At 37.6% G+C, this 20,977-nt stretch overlaps 5 protein-coding genes across 6 annotated transcripts; 4 read left to right on the top strand and 1 right to left on the bottom strand.

Moving 5' to 3' along the window:
• Window positions 1-254: 254 nt before the first annotated feature.
• Window positions 255-2,337, top strand: LOC114525517 (eukaryotic translation initiation factor 3 subunit H-like). The gene is given in 8 exon segments (XM_028546896.1): window positions 255-338; window positions 672-801; window positions 804-824; window positions 1,059-1,226; window positions 1,320-1,419; window positions 1,498-1,647; window positions 1,731-1,866; window positions 1,984-2,337. Coding segments are annotated over 8 exon segments (999 nt in total). The 5' UTR covers window positions 255-260; the 3' UTR covers window positions 2,200-2,337.
• Window positions 2,338-2,440: 103 nt separating this feature from the next.
• LOC114525516 (sister chromatid cohesion protein DCC1-like) lies at window positions 2,441-6,970 on the bottom strand. Its single transcript, XM_028546895.1, has 13 exons — window positions 6,957-6,970; window positions 6,565-6,729; window positions 6,093-6,223; window positions 5,962-5,996; window positions 5,691-5,828; window positions 5,456-5,546; window positions 5,090-5,228; window positions 4,902-4,963; window positions 4,639-4,721; window positions 4,477-4,554; window positions 4,046-4,131; window positions 3,849-3,911; window positions 2,441-3,686 (listed from the first exon to the last, which is right to left on the bottom strand). Exons 1-13 carry the CDS (start codon window positions 6,968-6,970, stop codon window positions 3,575-3,577), a joined length of 1,197 nt encoding a protein of 398 aa, XP_028402696.1. The 3' UTR covers window positions 2,441-3,574.
• Window positions 6,971-8,464: 1,494 nt separating this feature from the next.
• LOC114525339 (protein PFC0760c-like) lies at window positions 8,465-10,098 on the top strand. Its single transcript, XM_028546598.1, has 5 exons — window positions 8,465-8,489; window positions 8,940-8,993; window positions 9,093-9,152; window positions 9,297-9,392; window positions 9,602-10,098. The coding sequence occupies exons 1-5, from the start codon at window positions 8,465-8,467 to the stop codon at window positions 10,096-10,098; spliced, it is 732 nt and encodes a 243-aa protein (XP_028402399.1).
• Window positions 10,099-10,665: 567 nt separating this feature from the next.
• Window positions 10,666-16,335, top strand: LOC114525426 (zinc metalloproteinase nas-15-like). Its single transcript, XM_028546759.1, has 10 exons — window positions 10,666-10,747; window positions 11,054-11,198; window positions 11,411-11,604; window positions 12,400-12,513; window positions 13,022-13,138; window positions 13,319-13,456; window positions 14,433-14,582; window positions 14,819-14,894; window positions 15,004-15,184; window positions 15,591-16,335. Exons 1-10 carry the CDS (start codon window positions 10,684-10,686, stop codon window positions 15,654-15,656), a joined length of 1,245 nt encoding a protein of 414 aa, XP_028402560.1. The 5' UTR covers window positions 10,666-10,683; the 3' UTR covers window positions 15,657-16,335.
• A 228-nt stretch (window positions 16,336-16,563) lies between these two features.
• LOC114525553 (Krueppel-like factor 11) lies at window positions 16,564-20,945 on the top strand. Of its 2 annotated transcripts, none has more exons than XM_028546939.1 (4): window positions 16,564-16,652; window positions 18,368-18,571; window positions 18,815-19,202; window positions 20,118-20,945. In XM_028546939.1, exons 2-4 carry the CDS (start codon window positions 18,452-18,454, stop codon window positions 20,543-20,545), a joined length of 936 nt encoding a protein of 311 aa, XP_028402740.1. In that variant the 5' UTR covers window positions 16,564-16,652; window positions 18,368-18,451; the 3' UTR covers window positions 20,546-20,945. The 2 variants fall into 2 exon arrangements, with proteins under 2 accessions (XP_028402740.1, XP_028402739.1); XM_028546938.1 differs by lacking the exon at window positions 16,564-16,652 and adding an exon at window positions 18,127-18,206.
• The last annotated feature ends 32 nt before the right edge of the window (window positions 20,946-20,977 follow it).

Below are 20,977 nucleotides of genomic sequence, written 5' to 3'. Positions count from 1 at the left end.
TGATCGTTATGTTATACTATATAACATTTTGTCTTTGTCTTTGCCCCAAAATAGTCGTATTTTTCATACTGGGTCAATGTAGGCTCATAGTCAGGAGTTACTAAATAGTTAATTGAACTGTCTGGATCACTCATATAGATATCTATTTATCTTTACTCCCAACTGTACCCATTTGTAGATATCCACATCCAAATCTATCCATCTTCAGTCCTTTCTATTCATCTTTGACACATGATTGTCCCTCAAGTGTCTTTTCCAATATGGCGAGCAAAGAGCGAAGTTCTAGTCGAGCAATGCCTGCAAGACAAAGGATTGAATCTGTCAATTTGGAAGGTTTGGTATGTAAAAAAACACCACAAAGCATAAGTATAAATGTAGGGAAAGGCCGGAATGAATTATGCCTCACGCGTTTGGATATAAGTTGATGATACAAGGTTCTGATTTCCGTCATAATTCACACGTGTTTTAAATGCATTACGTGTTATATAGAGATGTTTACAACTTTACATGTTTTTTTTCATTTCAATGATCAAAGATGAATTCATTTGATAGAATGAGCCTGGTTGTGTAGATGATAACCATATTGAGGGAAATTTAATTTAAAAATGTTGTACAAAGTACAGAAAACAGAAAGCTTATCATTATATTCATTGGACGTTTGTAACCTGTAGGTTGTTCTTAAGATAATTCAACATTGTCAGGAAGAAGGGGCAGAAGGTGATGTTGTTCAAGGAGTGTTGTTGGGTTTGGTTGAAGGAAGTAAACTTGAAATTACAAACTGTTTTCCCTTCTCTCAAAACTCTGAAAAAATGATGAAGAGGATAGTAAGTCAAAATGGAAATTTGATAAAACTTTTTCAGTTCTTCTGTACCACCATTTCCTTCTTAACCAGCCCCCTCCTCACCCTTCCCTTGTTTCAAATTTACACCCCTTGCACTTTTTCACATTTACACCCCTTCCTTCCACTCTCCACCTTCATTCCATTTCACCCCATTCATTCCTCATACTTTTGTGAAGACACATCACACATTCACAGCACAATTTCATTACCTTCCCAGTCTATTATCAAATGGAAATGATGAGAAACTTAAGATCAGTAAATATTGACCATTTACATGTTGGTTGGTATCAATCCATTTACCTTGGAGCCTTTGTCAATAAAAACCTGCTTGACTCGCAATATGGTTACCAGAACTCTATCTCAGAATCTGTGGTACTAGTATATGGTGAGTTGTGGAGCTTTTGTGGTTTTACAAGAGAGAGCAGATGACATTCATCTTATACATTTTTGTTATTTGAATTTCAATCATATATTTCAGACCCGTTAAAGACTTCACAAGGTATATTGTCATTTCGAGCGCTTCGGCTTTCCCAAAAAATGATGGATTTGTATTCAGAAAAAGAATTCACTCCTAGCAGGTAATAATTTTATTTACTGTTGATATAATTGTATATCTTAGACATGCACCAGTACCTACCAATAGTTTATGTTCATAGTTTAAACAAAGTTGGTATGAAACATGATGAAATGTTTGAAGAGATACCATTGGTGATAAAGAATTCAAACTTAGTGAACACACTACTGTGTAAATTGGATGAAAACTCAACGGAACCGGAACAAAACGATTTCTTGTCTTTGGCGAGAGGGTTAGTTGCTATTAGCTTGTAATGCAGCCAAATGCATAATTATAACAAATTTGTATGATTTTGTTTGATTTAAACCAATGCAGGAACTTTATTGAAAAGAATGTTCAACTCTTAATGGAGACTGTGGATGAACTAGGCCAAGACACACAGAAATTCCATAACTATCAACGCAACTCAGCTAGGCAACAGCAGCAGAAAGATGCCTATCTTATGAAAAGGGTAAGGAGAAATGTGATGATTCTGGTACGAATGAAAAATGATACTGGTATGACAGGATTTTAAGTGACATTTGCAATGGAAAATTTCGGCTAACAATTTGTCTCTTGTTCTGTTTAGAAAGCAGAAAACCAAGCACGCAAAGAACGAGGAGAACGACCATTACCTGAAGAAGACCTGTCAAAATTATTCAAGCCATTGCAAGTTCCTTCTCGACTGGATAACTTATTATTGTCTGGACAGGCAGAAAATTATTGTAATGAAATCAATGGGTTTGCTTCAGAAAGTTTTGCTAAACTTTTCCTTTCCGAGGCACTCCAAGATGCAGCTCAATGATCTCCAAGTGAAATTTACCCAGAAAAAACATTGGATTGATTTATTTAAAACGTCTTTTCTGGAACAAGCAATTCTCCTTCAAAAACAGGTAAACTGCCACAGGAAAGGTCATTGGGTGTACAGGCAACTAATAAATAAATAAAAAAGATAACAACTATGGCATTTAGTATATTCATTTAAAAAATATTCAGATGTGGCGTTTGAAACGCTGCTGAATAAATCCGTTATATCCAGTGGTTATAACGCCGTTGAATAAATCCGTTATATCCAGTGGTTATAACACTGTTGAATAAATCCGTTATATCCAGTGGTTATAACGCTGTTGAATAAATCCGTTATATCCAGTGGTTATAACGCCGTTGAATAAATCCGTTATATCCAGTGGTTATAACGCTGTTGAATAAATCCGTTATATCCAGTGGTTATAACGCCGTTGAATAAATCCGTTATATCCAGTGGTTATAACGCCGTTGAATAAATCCGTTATATCCAGTGGTTATAACACTGTTGAATAAATCCGTTATATCCAGTGGTTATAACGCCGTTGAATAAATCCGTTATATCCAGTGGTTATAACACTGTTGAATAAATCCGTTATATCCAGTGGTCATAACACTGTTGAATAAATCCGTTATATCCAGTGGTTATAACACTGTTGAATAAATCCGTTATATCCAGTGGTTATAACGCCGTTGAATAAATCCGTTATATCCAGTGGTTATAACGCTGTTGAATAAATCCGTTATATCCAGTGGTTATAACGCCGTTGAATAAATCCGTTATATCCAGTGGTTATAACGCCGTTGAATAAATCCGTTATATCCAGTGGTTATAACGCCGTTGAATAAATCCGTTATATCCAGTGGTTATAACGCCGTTGAATAAATCCGTTATATCCAGTGGTTATAACGCCGTTGAATAAATCCGTTATATCCAGTGGTTATAACGCTGTTGAATAAATCCGTTATATCCAGTGGTTATAACACTGTTGAATAAATCCGTTATATCCAGTGGTTATAACACTGTTGAATAAATCCGTTATATCCAGTGGTTATATCTGATGGTAATGTCACAGATAATGACGTCAATATCTCTTCCTGCTACGTCGTAATCCCATTCAATACTCAACCCAGTCCCTGCCTTCATATTTCTTCAATATTCTCAACCTTATCCCTGCGAACTAGTTGCTATATCAGTATGTACATGTATAATAAACATATTTCTTTGCCAATCGAGTGAAGCCGAAGGTTTTAGTATTACTGTCCACTTGTTTTTTTTTCTACCAACATTCACGTTAGTTCCACATGGAATCGTGGGATTATCTTCGGATCTTCCTTCCGATTTTGTATTTTTTACTTTTGCGTTATCTAACCATTCAGTTCAGTGGTCGCTTTGAGTTGTAAACTTTATTTCCAGTCGCGTCTGTTGAACAGCGGGCATATTTCAGTAATAAAGCTTTCAATGACTGACCAGGCGATTCCAAATCTCTGAATGAAACGAAAACAAATGTTATTCAAAAAAAATGATCTGGCTTATTTTGAAACTCTGCGGTATGAAATTTTGTGCATGTTGGCTATAGAAGACTTGGAAACTGATACTGTGCTCCTGTGTAAACAACAGATAGAAGTTTGGTCTATACTGAAACTTACGCTAAGTATGGCTGGATGTCATCTAACGTCCATTTTTCTCTGGTCTTGAACAGCTTATTAAATCTTTGACGAGAAACATTGAGAATCAGGACAGAAGCAATGCGGGAGGGTGGGGGGAGAGGACTATTGTTAGCCATGGTTCTAGCATACTGAACGCCATAGTGACTGAGGGTAGCGGAGAGATACACTATACCTACCTCATTGCCGGATCAGAGGGAAGATTATCCTTTGGAAAATGCCATATGACAGCTGGTGATGACGCCATATCGCTTAGAGCAATACCCTATTACAGAGGTACGATATGAAGAGACGTATTTCATATTGAGGGCAAGATATTCCTAATACGGTTTACCACAAATCTTGACAATCTACAGACTACAAGCTAGCCGCAGAGACGCCAAATACTCGAATAAAAGACTTGCAGTCTAGACTCGAACTTTTGCGAACAGTGATTACGTGCACTTTTTACTCGACTTGAAATTAAAAACTCGAAATTAATACAACCAAATTTTAGTACTGTATTGGAGGAAAGAAACTCCTGGTCTAAATCACAATCTTTCAAGCTGGAAACAGTCGAAAGCGCCCTAAGCGAGTGTCTGATATGAATATACCATGAATGGCCAACTACCTGAAGATGAGTGTCGTCCACGTGCATTCCCTCAGGGACCGTCTGTTTCCAGGCTTCCATAAACTCATAATAGTTGAACTAGATATTTTAAACAGCTCGTTATATGTAAATCTGAGAAGTATTCTGAGAGAAAAGTACTGTAAAACTGTAGTTTGTACCAACCCTTCCTGCTGGTCGTAAAAGAAACTCCGCATAAAATGTACAAACTTTGGCTTCTGATAGTTTATAGTAAGTTTCCTCGTTACCTGGTAAACGACAAAAGATGCTGTGTAAGCGTGATTGTATCTCGTTTCTGGTAAGCGACAAAAGACCCTGTGTAAGCGTGATTGTATTTGAGGTGTTGGTATGTATGAGCGGATTCTTTGAAAAGTCAAACAATATTTTGATTATAGACAATCGTATCGTGTGCATGGGGTGTCAGTTACCTTCTTCTGTTTTCATTGAGACAACCTCTCCATAGCACTTCAGGCAATGGGAAATTACAAATCTGTGAAAGTACGCATTGGACTAAAAGACTAAACACTATAGTTGTTTCTGCTATGTTGTAAGTTATGATTACTGAGAGTGTTGACTGGGTTGAATGAGCAGTGAACCTAGCCTCTGTTTCAGTTACCTTGGTTCCAGTTCTTCCAAAACGTCGCATGTTTCTTTCATAGGTACGCGATCATAACTCCAGGAGTTTTCATCCAGTAAATTAAGGATGGCGACCACGACTTTTTCACGATATTCTGTCTCCAATATCCGCCAGTAGCCTGTGTGTAAATAAACCACCCTCAATAAACATGTTTTCCTCTCTTTTATTACAGCAGGGTGAACAGAATTGGTACGAAATCCCGGCGTTTGATAGGGAAAAAGTGAACACACGTCTCACAAACGACATAAATCAGAACACAGGTATATGAAATCTCAGAGAGCGAAGTGAAATTATGTATAATGAATTACTCAGAGTAAACAACGCTCGTTTTTTTTTGTCACTGACCATTTATTTCAAGTGCTTCCATCTCCCTTAATCCGTTTCTTAGCTCATTTTCACTGGCCTGGACTCTCTCGCGTAAATCCTCAAGCGTATACTAGAAAACCATCAAATTTGGTGAATGTCTATTATTTTTTTGTTCAAAGTCAATATAATGAGTAGATTTTCCCCCATAAAAACTACTAATAATATACAATACAGTATGTCATTATTTGCAATCCCTAAAATTGTAGGTACCCACTCTAACAAATAATCCATCTTTCACTTGTTTTTCAAATGTCTCTCCCCTGTAGGACGTCTCTTCTAACAGCTTCTTCAATCCCTGTAGTTTTGCCTGACAGTGTCTTAATTCATAATACATTGATACACATCCACATATCTGAAAAACAGACAAAATATAATGATTTGTACATATCTTGTTGGTTATAGATGTTCAGCTATAGGAATCTATGCTGGAACATTTCACAACAGTTATTTCAAAATTGATGTGGTTATTTTAGTTTTACTCCAACCTCACTTTCTTTTAGGACTTCTGAGGAATCAAATTCTAGGAGTAAAAGAAACAGGTGCAAGATATTGCTGGGATTATAGATATTGATACAGATGGATGGATATTATCATATTTTAAGGAAACTGCATTTACCTGTCATTGTAGGTAAGAGTGTGTTTGAAGTCAGTAGCATTGTATTGGACATGTCAGCAAGCTTCAGATCAAATGTGTCATTCTCTGTACACAGCACAGCATCATCCTGTACATCACCACGGATAACAATCCTCGCAAATTAAAAAGATTCAAAATTATGCAGAACTGTGACGTTTAAAGCAATGGCTTATTGTGATAAGTTTTTACTCTTGACAATCTATCAGATTTTTTTGTCAACACTTTGCAGGCCCAGTAAGAAGCTATATGGCACTCAGACAAAAACCACATACTATGGTACACCACTACAATGAAACACCAATTATACCCATATTCCTATAAAATCCTTCGTTGGCTCTGACTTTGGAGAAAATGTGAAGAATGATTTGCAAGGCATCCACAGACTACCCACAAGTCAGTATATCTGCACCTACACTGGATCTCAAAATAACATTGAATACAACACACTGCCTACCGTTCACCATTCTCAAAGCTATCCAATACTCCAGAAGGTAACTCTAACAGTTTATAATTTTCGCTCATAAGATTGTCTGAGAATTTTAGCACCTGAATGACACCACTTGTTTTCTTTAGTCCTGCAGCATTGGCTGCATCTGTAACTTGGTCTAAAGTTCTAGGTCTAAAAGAACACAGCGCTTTTATACTTGTACTGTATTAGTGTACTTAATTCTACTTGTTATAAAGCTATACGGCATGTACATATGCCAATGTCTGTACATATGCCAATGTCTGTACAACAGTAATGTATGCCGGTAAATTTTGATTAGAAATTACTTCGTTCATAGGTGATAATGTGAAGGCCGACGTAAGTAAAAAGTTTCATTTAAAAATTCAAAAACCCCGCACCTTGTCGCAGCCATCTTGGATAGATTTTCAAAATATAACAAATATATATTATCGCGCAAATTTGATAGTGACTGACCTGATTGACCAATAGGAAACCGTTTATGCAAATGCGCATCAGCCAATAAAAATACGCCACTTTCCCGCGCTTGAATCCAAAGTTGTTAGAGAGAAGCGGATGTCTATCTCCGAAACTGCGCATGCCTAACTGCGCACAGCAGACCCAAGATGGACCAAATCAATGCTTCGTGATACACGTGATACTGTATAAATTTGTATAAAAGCGCTGATAAAAACTCGACATTATGTAAGACATGATCCTTATGTGTTTGTGACTGTGTGGGCGACTTTATTGTAATGTAAACAGCATGGGTGCATCGTTATGATTGTAATATATATATTTGCATTTTTGCATTTATATATGTTGAACAACCCGGTTCATATTATGAAAAAAAATCCTTACTGAGGCATTGCGCGGAATTTGTGCTAATTACGAAATGAATTTGTGACCTACTAACCTATATATGGGTGAATTTTGTTGAACATAACACACGATCTTAATTAACTCACGCTGGGTCTTACTGTTTGTAAGTCATCGATCACCTGTTCACAAGGCATTGTCTTGCAGTTCACCAGACGCTAAGTGTCCCACTCGGAATTCAGCGCTAGATAGAGCGGAATTTGGAGCGAGGAAGTGGAGCGGAGCAGGGTGGGGCTCTTGGGGGGTGGTGATGGGTGATGACCTCGCCTCCAGAGATGTTTTAATTTAGCACGACTTATACCAGAAATCGGGTAACCATAACCAAGGGCGGTCAGGTTTGATCTAAACCCTGTCCAATTTTTAATGTTTCACGGAGAAGATCTTTTCTTTACTCAGGTGATATTCTCAGTGCGACAGTAATCACGGTTATTAGCTTGAGTCCAAAAATGGGAATGAAAAACGAAAACTTCATCTGATACAAATCACTTCGTTTTTGGCCCAAGTAACGACCATCGCGTGTCTTTCATAAATGCATCATTAACTTACTGAGGTAAACTCCGTTTAATATTCAATACGTACACGGCTTTTAACAACACATTTTCATCCTTTCGTATTTTGTCAGTAAAAAAAGAGCATTTAATAACAGTTTTCAAAAAACTCAGCAGTATTCCTGCTCCAACAGACGGCAGCCTCCGCAAAAAATGATCGATATCATTGTTTATTGAAATTTTGGTTGTTAATTACGGTGCCGGAACCTGAGCTCGGCAGAGCTTGGAGTAAGCCATGTTTTATGATTTCCACATAAAGTATGAATAGTTTTCATCAATATCATAATTCGTACTTTTTTACACAAATTTGTGTTTGTTCATTGCTGATAAAGTACCGTGGAGAGCGAAATCATGGAAGATGGGTTATACAGGTGTATACACTTCTGGACCTACAAATCCGTGCGGATTTCTATTTCAAAACTCAATCGGCACACCAGGGTTCGCGTGGGTTGAACAAGCCGGTGCATTTTTGACAAATAAAAATGTACAGACACAGTGAGGTTGCTGGTATTCCCAAGTCATCTTGGTGAGGAGAACTGCAGCAATATGAAAGTAATTTCAAAGCTTTATGCTTTATGCCAAATCTCCGTTCTTCTTTCCATCGGAGTTCAGGCGAGGCCATCTAAAGGTATGATTTCTGTTTTTCAACAGTTGCATTCATTTTTTTGCAAACATATATCATATTATACCATAAATTAATGTGTTTAATTAAATGATTGTTAGATGCTTGTTTAACTGCGAAAAAGGGTAAAGGTTTTTTAGATGCACAGAAATCGCATGAATTGGAACGTTTAAAAAACATAGCTTGTTTGGTAAACTTGAATATATTTGACTAAAATACAGAATGTGCACGAATCGTCAGTTGTAAATGACAAATGGTCTTCACAAGCTGTTTTTGGATAAATAATTAATGACAAATCAATAGCTACGCAAGCAGTCATCTTTAATCTTTTCCAGATTCGAATTTCTTCAAAAGTCTTTTTAATCACGAGCTAAGCGAGCGTGATGCAAGTAAGTTTAAAGCCTCTACTCCTTATTGAAGACGGGAAACGGCAATGCTAAAAAAATGATTAGAGTATCGCCACATAAATGATTCTAATTTATTTTCAGATGATGAAAGCAAAGCATTTCAAGAATGGGTGACCAGGGAACACGGCAGCAACAACGAAGGTTATCTAAGGATTGTTAGACATTTTGAATAGACTTTTCAGAAAAATTTTTGTGCAAATCAGATTGAAAGAGACTCAAGATCATTAAATGAAAGAAACTCGGGTCGTTTGGAAGCAATATAACATTTGTCCATTTTTCGTTTAGATTCTGATCATGTCGTTAACGTTGATGATGGTGGAGCGTCATTGAGTGATAATCCACCTGGAAACATCGTCATTACAAATGATGATAAGAAGAATGGTAAAATCTTGCAACATGCATTTACATAGGACATTCTCAGGACTTATAACAAAAGCCATACAATAACATACAGTGACATAAAGTGACGTAAAGTGACATAGAGTAACATACAGGGACATACAGGGGCATATGGCGGATTCAGGATTAGGTAGAACAGCGCATCTCTACTACGTACCGCTCTAGGTTAAGATATTTCAAATTTGTATTAGATGATTATGACTATGAGGGTAAAGTTGATGGTGATTATGAAGATGATGATCAAGGAGGTGATGATAATGACGATCAGGGTGAAGATGATGGTGATTATGAAGATGATCAAGGTGAAGAAGGTGATTATGAAGATGAAAATCAGGGTGAAGCTGATGGTGATTATGAAGATGATGATCAAGGTGAAGATGGGAATTATGAAGATGATGATCAGGGCGAAGATGATGGTGATTATGAAAATGATGATCAAGGTGATGATGGTGATTATAAAGATGATGATCAGGGTGAAGCTGATGGTGATTATGAGGATGATGATCAGGGTGAAGATGATGGTGATTATGAAGATGATGATCAGGGTGAAGATGATGGTGATTATAAGGATGATGATCAGGGTATAGATGATGGTGATTATGAAGATGATGATCAAGGTGAAGAAGGTGATTATGAAGTTTATTTCAAAGATGAGCATCTAATATCACATTTCCCGTCTTTTTCTTAGTTAACAAGGACGGTCCACATCCCTTCAATTTTGAGGATAGTGAGTATAATAGCCATGCTTTTTATTTGGATCAGAATGATAACTGCTTAAATTTTCACTGCTTCATAATTTCCCTAAATCATGACATGTTATGCTAATGTGTTATCCATTCTAAATGGAAAGTACTTTATGCGAGATAGAGTCCAGTAATGTCCTGGGGGGCCGGGGGGGAGATAAAAAGCGCGACGTTTCCATCCAACAGATATTTTTGTTTTCTAGATCCAGACATATCCGCGTCCGATATTATATATCAAGTCAATTCGAGTAAGCTTAGAAGTTATTTAATGTAATGGATGATGATCATTAGGTCTTCTCGCAGTAGAAATGAATTTGTCAATAATATTAGATAAAAATTTTACATTAACCATTTTAAATTACCCTTAGTTATTTTACATCAGCTCATCACTCACCCTATCCTACTTTATACTTCACATATCCTACAGATGCTGGTTTGATGCATAACACTTTCGAAGAAGACATACTTATCGATCCCTCTCGAGTGCAGGAAGTGGCCTCATGGGGGCCGAAAATGACATCACTAAACGCATGCCGACCTCGGTAAATAATCGGGAGTACAGATGGCCGGGTGGACTGGTGCCCTATAAGATTGGTAAGATCGTGATTATCATTTGGCTTTTCAAAATCCTCTATTCTGATTGGTTGACAAGCAGTCAATGTCCGTATATTCCGTATCTGGACCAGTATCCCGGATGTCTTATGCCGCTCAGCCATATAATAACAGATTATTCACCTCACTTGCTCGATCTTGTACTGTGAAATATCAGAACGAGGTATTTTACATGAACCTCGCTCATTCGTCACTCATTCCATGCTAAAAAACCTCGGTCTGATATTTCACAGTACAGACCGAACAAGCGAGGTCAATAATCAGTTATTATTTACATTCCTTTTGTAGATTCTACTTTCCTGAGGGATCATAAATCTAATACTCAACAGCTCGAGGCTGCTAAAGCTGAGTATGCCTCAAAAACATGCATTAAACTTGAAGAACTACCGCCGGGAAGACAGAGTTATCATGTCAATCTTATCAGCGATAGTGGGTAAGCTGCATCATGAATCAGTTAAAACTGATATTGCATTGAATGAAGTGTTCTGCGGTTGTTTTCATAGATATTTAGGCGGCCACAATTATGACTAATCCTAAATCCAGGCTTAAATTAGTCGAAATGTGGATATCATTAGCAATACTCCCGCCTAATCAGTATACGATAATACAATACTAATTACTAATGGATAAAATTTTGATTACCAGGTGCTATTCATACATTGGACGACTATCCGGCATAAGTGGCTTTAGCCAAAGTCAAGATATCTCCATTGGTATAGGTTGCAACTTCAAATCAACAATTGTTCACGAATTTCTCCATGCATTAGGATTTTGGCATGAACAGAGCAGACCAGATCGGGATGACTATGTTACAATTTTGTGGCAAAACATCAGGCGAGGTAAAACCAGTTATTGATTTGTGCTTTCTATTTATTCTTTGAAGAATTTAAAAGCTGCATGCGAAGCCTCTTATCTCCAGTATATTTTGTGTAACATCTTTTTTCTACATTTAATTGCATTGATGAATTTGATTCCTTTCCCGGGGTTCGGTATTTTGAGAAAACGTCGTAGTTGTTCCCTCCTCAGTCCTCATTACGTGATTTGAAAAGCAATATGAGTCGCTTTTTCTCGCGTTATTTTGAAAAACAATTAAGAGAATTGTTTTTCATGATACTGGCTTTGACTATGTATATTTTTCGACTGAAATGATCATGATAGGCGCCGCGTGGATATTTCCGAAAATTTGACAGAATAAACACGCGTTTACTGTTGAGACCGCCGAGGTTTAGCAGACCAGACGAGGAGGAGGAGGACGACATGGAGCCTGGGCATGGGCCTAATTCAAAAGGTCCGCTCTATTATCTCTAGTCTCTTAGGATAACTCATGACGTCAACACAGAAGTAGTAATCTATCAACAAAGCAGCCGGCAGTGAGATTTTTTATCAGTGCAACATATACTGTTATAATATAACATTCATGGTACGCGCGTGCTGATTGGTCAAGAAGCGTGTTTCTATAACTGTGTAGAAACACGGGGGTTTTGTTGACGAGACTCATATCAGTTAAATATGCCTGAGGTTAGCTACCGTCATCAAATCCATAAGAAAAACGATATAGCGTCTTCCTCTAATATTAACTTTCACACAAACAATTAAATAGCAAAGATAATGAAACTTTTATCAAAATTACTTAGGTGTAGAGAATAACTTTCAGAAACATGGTTCAGAAAAAACTACAAACCTTGGTGTGGAATATGATTATGAAAGCGTGATGCACTATGGGAGGACAGCATTCAGCGTAAACGGACGTAAGGAAAGATTAATCGTAACAAAAGAAATACTTATTTTAGATAATAAGAAAAAATATAGTTTATAAATATAGCAGGAACCGGTTGTATAAGGGGCTGTTTACATCGGCCCGGTTACCCGAGATTCAACGAAGCGTGAGAGGACTTTGAGGTATTGAAGTAAGTTTTTATGACACCAAACAAGCACATGCTATTGTTGTGGTGATTATACGACTGCCAGGATCATGTTATCTGCTCATTTCAATACCTCAAAATCATCTCACGCTTCGCTGAATCTCGGGTAACCGGGCTCATGTAAACAGCCCCTTAAAAGGTAGTTAACTTTTAACTATAGTTAACGGTGGCAGAATTGGCCAATCAGAATAATGTATTTTCTAGTTAACTACGATTTAACTACTTAAAAGGTAGTTAAGAGTTTTATACAACCAGCCCCAGGAATCCAGATTCAAGTATTTGATCTTTTTAAGTCCAGTTTAAAGATTCAAAATGCAGCATAAATCCTTTTCAGAACCCACTATTGTAAGGAAAGATGACCCTGAAGGTGCACTTGGCCAACGGACTTACGGCGGATTGTCTGCTAAAGATGCCGAAGAAATTAACATTTTTTATAACTGTAAAACTCCAGGTAAGTGCTACAGGCAATATCATGGCATACAGGCAATATGGCATGATTTAACAAAAAGGGCTACGGGTAACAAACCCCCTCCTTCTCCCAAATTGGTCTGCTACTTACTATATATATATATATTTATATATATATACTTAAAATGAATAAATCTAATAATTTATGTTTGTTCCATTATAGGAACAACAGCGCCACCTCCGGCAACACCCTCAACCACACCTCCGACAACACCCTCAACCTCACCTCCGACAACACCCTCAACCTCACCTCCGACAACACCCTCAATCTCACCTCCACCAACTATCGAGATTGAATCAGGTACTTTGCTTTTTCTACAGCAGAAATGACGAATATCACGCAATAAACACTTGCCAGTAAGATCACAGTTGAGCTATACAGCTCATCGGTGGTAAAATGGCTGCCTTGGGACACTTTTAAACCGAAGATAGAATCTTTGCTTTTCCCATTCGTCCATTTTTTATCTATGACCTTGCAATAGATCTTGCCGATCCTTGAGCTGTAGGAATCAGTTTCACTAAAAAAGGAATGTAGAAGTCCTGTACTAACCTGAATAAACAGGAAACTTTAGATGCTGCCACTGCAACAAAAGCTAGTAAGAATACGAGATAATAGTCACAGTAAAATACAAATGTTGTGAATGACGGTTTCGTATTCAAGACAAAGACCAAAAAATACCTGCAGTGGCAGATAATAAACTGAAAAAATCTTGCAGTCGTACTAGATAATCGTTAGATCCTGCATGATATTTACACATCGGACGACAAACTCAATTGCCATTTGCCAACCTTCACTTCTTTTTAGTTGATGGGCAAAATCATTTGTCTTTTTTCTTTGTCTACTCCAGCTACCGGATATAAATAATTTTCTGCCTTTTTTACCGGAACCCATTCGGGCCATTTTCAGTAAAGTACGTTCCTAAACATATGTGACAGAAAGAAGCGTGTGGGGCGGGAAGGGAGCCATTGGGGAGCAGGGGAGGCAAGGGGAGGCAAGGGGAGGCAAAGGGAGGCAAGGGGAGGCAAGGGGAGAACTGCACATCCAGAAAAATTTGAATCCGGACAAGGTAGACGAATTGTACCGAAATTTAGAAAATGTTTTGCTGAAATTTAGGGACATTTGTACTTGTGAGTTTTAGAATAGTCCCTCAATGATCAAGAAGAAATACATCGCTGAATGTCGGTCTCATTCGACTGAGCTGTACTATAATTATATACTATAAGTTATGCGCTATATGCACGGTACAGATCAGTCATTTGTCTCGTTCTTTTTTAAGGGGTTCGTGTGTTCATCAAAAGTGTAGGTTGCTATGATCCAGGGGTGACAAATTGCGACACAACGGAAGCAGTAATCAAAGTTAACGATGCTGTAATGTCATGTCCAAATCCTAAAGGCGCCTGTTTAACAATTCTTGACGGAGTTACAGGTAGAACATTTAAACAAAGACGTCACATAGTTTGTCAAATGTAATCTAAGGCCCGTTTCAGATGTCGAAATTTTCGTGTGCCAAAGCTAACGTCAATGAGCTGGGGCCGGTTGTATAAAACTCTTTAAAGTTGAATGACAACCCTCTTGCCATCAATCTCCAAGGTAGCCGGAGAACTTGTTATAAATCACATTGCTGAATACTTTAAAATAGAATGAATAAACTGCTACTTTCAGGGGAAATAGAAGAAACAATAAACGAGATGTCAACAGACTTGGTAGACTATCTACCTATATTATCGAGCAAACCTAAGTAAGTTGCCGATTTTATTTTGCGTATGAAGAGAAGTGGCCCAGTAGTACACAACTATTTGAGAAATTAAGGTGATTCTATAGCATCACGATTGTTGTTGTGTTCACAGGAAATTGATCCTCGGAACAGTAAAGGGAACGTGGTCCACGCCAAGAGATCGTCGCTCTTTACGCATTCTTCGCCGTTATTTGTACAGGCTTCGTGTTTTAGGACGACGAGTTTACTTCCGCAACGCATCATTTGCTTTTATTGGATGGTCTGGCCCGGGAAGAGTCAGCGTCACTAGAGGAGTAAGAAATCATCTTTATTATCGGTTTATCCGTTTTACCATGTAAACACATGCATGGGACCGGTTGTATCAAGCTTGTTTGGCTTAAAAGGCGGATAAGTCAAAATTAGATAACACTCTTACATCACTCTTGAATGAGTCTACTTGAATTTTTTGCCCTGAATATATAGTTGTAAACAGTATCTTTGTATTAAGGTTAAAAAATGCTTAGTTTGCCTCTTGAATAGAACGATAGACTTGCTGTCTATTTTGAACTTAACCACCGTTTAATTAAGTTAAACGGGCTTGATACAACCGCCCCCTGAACTGATTTTGAGTACGGTCCCAAATTAGACTGGCGAATTGAACGTGGCCAAAATCTCCCTGAAATCCTTTTATCAACAATATAATGTTTTCCTATTTTCTAGGTTTATACAAATGCCAGAAGAGGACCAAGTGTCATTTCGAGGAAAATTTATTTCCCATTGGCATGAAGGATTCTGAATGAATACTCCTATATATCGTAATTACTGCACAAGAAGCACATACGCACACATAAACTGAATTGGCAAGTGTGATCGTAGATAAATTACCAGCACATTGTGATGTAATCACCACAACAAGAGTAGTGTTCAGAACTAACATGCATGTATCATATATTTTATGCCTGCAACTATATGCACCTGCATGCCTCAGCTGTAAACCATAGCGAAACTGATACCCTGGTTCACAAGTTGAATGGATCGTACCCTATAACGGGTTGTAGATCAGTAATCAGAGTTACATCATAAGTTCAGTTATTCCGTAATTAAATTAGTATTATCTGTACTTTCTGAGTCTGTTGTTTAACAAATATTGGGAAGAGCCTTGTGTACAGTAGATTAAGGAGGGCACAGAGTTATTTTTATTTTCCTATCTCAAGAAATGGTGGTTATATTATAGTTGGTGGTTAGCCTATGATTCTGTCCTGCCGTTGTCTGTAAAGTGCGCTATATCTACAATCCGGCCTCGTACCCACGTACTGGAAATTAACATCGCATTCAGGCGCTATATACAGATCAACTAGAAAAAGCAAACGCGCGGGGGTGCTTGGGGTGGTTTTGACTTCAATAAGTAGCTGAATGCAGATTCCAATGAGGCACTTGGGTAAATAATATACGTGGACTAGAATAATTAGGGCTAATTGCAAAGTAATACCTTAGTTTAATGGTTAAATAAAGTTGTGAAACGTCATAATGATTTGCAATCCAGTGTCATCACTGTAATGTTACAATCTCGGTCCATTCCTTTTATTTATTTCCGTGTTTCGTCGAGGGATGGGCACCAGGCACGGCCTGGGCAAGGGAAAGGGTGTGACTAGCCGGCCGGAAATAAATCCCTACACGTTGCTTCGCCCACCATTTTGAATTTAACTTTAGTTTCAAAACATTCAGTCGAATTGCATCAGATTTTTAAGGGGAAAGGTACGACGATTGTTTGTACATTCACAGGTATGTGAATACTTGAAAACTATATTACAACGAATAGCGCGATTTCAAAACTGGAACAGCACACTAAACCGGTCTGAAATCGATAAAAACTTCGTACTAACTTGTACTAAACACAACAATGTTATTATTCATTTGACACGTGCTAGTTTGCATGTTTTTAGAGTATTTGTAGGTGTCTTTGTTATCTTAAAACTTGATACAAAATCTATCAGTGTATTGATCAGTTTTATTTGTATAAATTTGTTTTAAAGTGTCCGTTATTAAAAATGAATGTATTTAATCTAAAAACAATCGTCAAAGACGATGACATGTCATGAACAAATATAAAACATATGTTGTCTGTACAGTACAGTGCTTTGGTCAGTTGGTGTTTATTAATCAAATTATAATTGTATCTGTTTCTATGTTCTGTGCCGTACAGCAACAAGCATTTATGATTCCTAATAGCAATATTTAAGGCACTTGTGGTTGTCGAGATTCACATTTTTTTTATAAATTTTAGTATTTATTTGTATTTTCTCGGTAACTTAGATATGCCAAGTGAACAAGGAAAGTCTTGTACCTTTTTTCTAATGTTTTTCAATTTTGAGTTGACTCAGAGGATATAAAAGCAGGCTTTATGATGAAATGGCCCTCTACGAAGTAGAGGAAATGGACCAGAGATTAGGTTATGATCAGGGTTAGGATTGGATTGGATCTTAGATTAAATTTATGATTAGGGGTAACTAATCCTAACTTAATCGCAGGGATTATTTTTGTGTATTTAGGTTTTACTGAACGCTGAATTATGACTAAATAAACTACTCGCGCGCGCGTCTTGCGTGTACTTTTCGCATCATTTTGTCCTTAGGGATTGTGCGACTTTTGAGAAACCTTTTTGTACATTTCTGCAACATTTCTGAATGTTTCGTGACATTTTAGCACGCAATTTTACTAGAATACTCTTGAGACGGTTTATGAATGAATTCTTGCAACATTTGCGACAGAATAGAGACATTTTGACGCTAAATACCACCTTTGCGACCTATTTTGCAACAGTTTAGAATTTTGGAATTTATAAAAACGAAATGCTATTTCTTTTTAAGTTGAATCGTTGTGCGAAAACTACGGCACTTTGCAAAATTGAGTCGATGGGCAGGTGCTAATATAAAAAACATCTGGTTTTTATGTGAAATTTGATCTGTTTTATTAATTTTGGGCCTGAGTCTAATACGCGTGCTCAGATCATGAACGGAAATAACTTGCACTATATGCGATCAAAGTCCGTAACTAGCATCTTACATATAATTTCCCCTTCACGCGTTATTCACATGTACTCTCTGCGCGCTGATTGGCCGAGCATTTAAATTCTCGACGTTGATTGGCCCGTCCCCGTACCCGCCCACAGAGTGCATGGACAGAAAGATGGCACAACGTGATCATAACAATGAATTCGTGCTATTTTTGACTACCTTGTCAAAGTTGTATAATTTTCATGCTAAACTCCCTTCGAGAATGGATGCTCTGCCTCTCTCTCCGCCTTCGACACCGACTTCTTCTAACCGAGACAGCGAAGTAAGTAGACAGGATACTGAATTTTATCGTTCTCGTGTTCGACGGCTTTCCTGACGAAAAACTTCGCCTAAATTGCAAAAATCTGCGCTTGCAAATCGAATTCTAAAATGTCTATTGCGTTTTGTGTACTACCGACGATTTACTATATTTTCTTCAAACAGAATGAAGCTGTGACCGAGTCTGAAGCAAGAAAAGTTCAAGTGAAAACTGAGAGGGATATTACGGCTGTTCAATCTTTACTAGCGATGAGTCAGTGGTCGCCTCCGAGTCCCGACCATTCTATATCTCCCACAATAAACGACCCTCTATTCTCCGTTCTGGAACCAATTCAACCTATAAACAACACTCAACTCAACCACGACCAGGTAATTTTGCTCATTTTTTTTTAACAAAGTTCTCAACAAATGAACTCAATAAACACCTCCGTTTACTCAAATATAATCCAACCTCGGTCAGCCCGAAGTTCCCTTTACATAATACTCAAAATCTTCAGGCGCTTGCCGAGTAGTCGATTTTAAAAGCTAAAATATGCAAATCCTTAAAAAAAGTTTACCCTCTTTTTCTTTTTTATTTCAATAGTAAAGCAAACCTTGACTTTATCTTTTTAGGTCGAAAATTCGTCGGTTCTTCCAAGTCAAAATACCCTGCCAAATCCTGTTGGTGTGTTCGGGCTGCCGCCACAAAGCTTGGTCGATTTTAGCAAGCTTTTATCGGGGAATCGTCTTAATTTACCTAATACTGGAAACCAAGGGCCAATCATGATTATTTGTCCTATTGCCGTCCCGACAAGTAACGCAAATATAAATGTAACATCCGCGGCAACAACGAGCGCTGGTGAAAGAAATATTGCTCCATCCGTCGTCCCAAACGCCGCCCAAAAAACCACTCCTGAAAACAACGATAGCAGAAAACGTAACTACGTCTGTACCTATGAAAACTGCGACAAAACGTATTTCAAAAGCTCCCATCTCAAAGCGCATTTACGAACCCACACAGGTATATAAATAAAATGATAGAATACTGTATCTGAAATTGACAATATTCGAAAACCGATTTTTTGTTCTTTTCGAACATTGTCCGTTTCTGAAATTGACATATCTCTATTTAGCCATGAAAATACCGAACGGTAAAAGTATTTCGTAGAAAATTGCAGCATTCCTCGGCGCGTTTCAATAATTACAGGGCGTTAAATTTGCATGCTTTGTCCATGTATTAATAACCTTCGTTAGTCTCTATTTATGGCAATTATGCTCATGAATTGCAGTCAATACTTCAGGTTTGAACGAAAAGAACGTGTAGCATAATGTGTAGTATACTTTTTGAAGGTTTCGCGGCCGTTTTTTATGCATTTTCCGCCTACTTTTTACCTCTGTTTTACGCCTAATGCACGCCCCTAATCTTGCCTTTCACGTGCCCATGTAGTGTTCAGTGTTTTTGTCGTCACGCACCTTGACCTTAGCGATTGAACCTTGTACCCTCTCAAGAGTCACATGTTTATTAATAACTTCTCAATAAATCTGCTTTCAAGAACTACGTAAAAGAATTACGCACGTAGTCTTTCGTTTGCGTGTTTTAGTGTTATTATTGTAATAGCATTGACCCACCTTCTTAAATTGCATTACACTTTCATGAAAAAAATCTATAGAAATTGCCTGCTTCTACAAATTAAAATATTAAATGCTTATATATTAAATACTTATGGATTAAATACTTATGGATTAAATGTCTCATCGGATGTGTCAGTTTCACCATTCAAATTAACATATTTGATTGCATAATCATGTTCTTGAGTTTCATTTGAGCTGAAGGTCCCAATGTCATTCTTAGTACTGAAATAGGATGATTTTCACCATCCTGTGTTATTATTGACTAAACTAGTCACAATACTAATTATTTTGATGCTTGTCTTAGGTGAGAAACCATTCGTTTGCACTTGGGAGTCCTGTGATCGAAAGTTTGCAAGGTCAGATGAGCTTACTCGTCACAGAAGAACGCACACAGGTGAAAAGAAATTTGAATGTCCGCTGTGTCGACGGCGCTTCATGAGATCAGATCATCTCACAAAACATGCAAGACGTCATTTAGCGGCAAAGAAACTCCCGGGTTGGCAAGTTGAAATAAATAAACTTAATCAAGTTGCTGCAGCTTCATTGTTGCCTGGCAACCTCCCCCGGACAGACGATGGCATGTTACAGCCAATCTTACCACCAACATGTCAGCAAGTGTATTCATTGACATCACCAAATTCATCTTTGGACGCAGTGATGGCAAGTTCTTCTGAATTCGGAGGACAATCGTCCACTTCTGTGACATCAAGTACAGTTTCAGCATCCACATAGAATGACAGTTGTGGGTGTTGGAAAGGAGTGTCTTTTCTAAGCAGTTTTGTCTGGTCAAGCAGAACTTTGACATTCAAGGTTGTGATGGAAAAAACATATTAAGTACAGCATTTAGAAACTACTAATGTGGTTTGCCGAGAGAACATAAATATAGTTCATAATGCTGTGGTGTTAAAATCCTTTGGAGCTTCGAGTTGTTATACAAAGGTTATATAATTTAACAGTGTAAATTCATCTATTTTAAGCATTATATAGCTCCAAGCCTGTGTATTTAGATAGATTTTGATAGTCTAGACTTGCTATTGTAGTATAGGATATCTTTTTGTGATAAATACTCATATTTATTGAATATATTGGCATGACAATACATGTTGGAGAAAAAATGTGTAGAAATGCAAAACATAGGACTTTGTCCTTCATCCTTTAGTTGTC

The sequence above is a fragment of the Dendronephthya gigantea genome, unplaced genomic scaffold (assembly GCF_004324835.1).
Source record: "Dendronephthya gigantea isolate DGI-Jeju-01 unplaced genomic scaffold, DenGig_1.0 000034F, whole genome shotgun sequence".
Taxonomy (NCBI): Eukaryota; Metazoa; Cnidaria; class Anthozoa; order Malacalcyonacea; family Nephtheidae; genus Dendronephthya; species Dendronephthya gigantea.
This window is presented reverse-complemented; position numbering and strand designations above follow the sequence as displayed.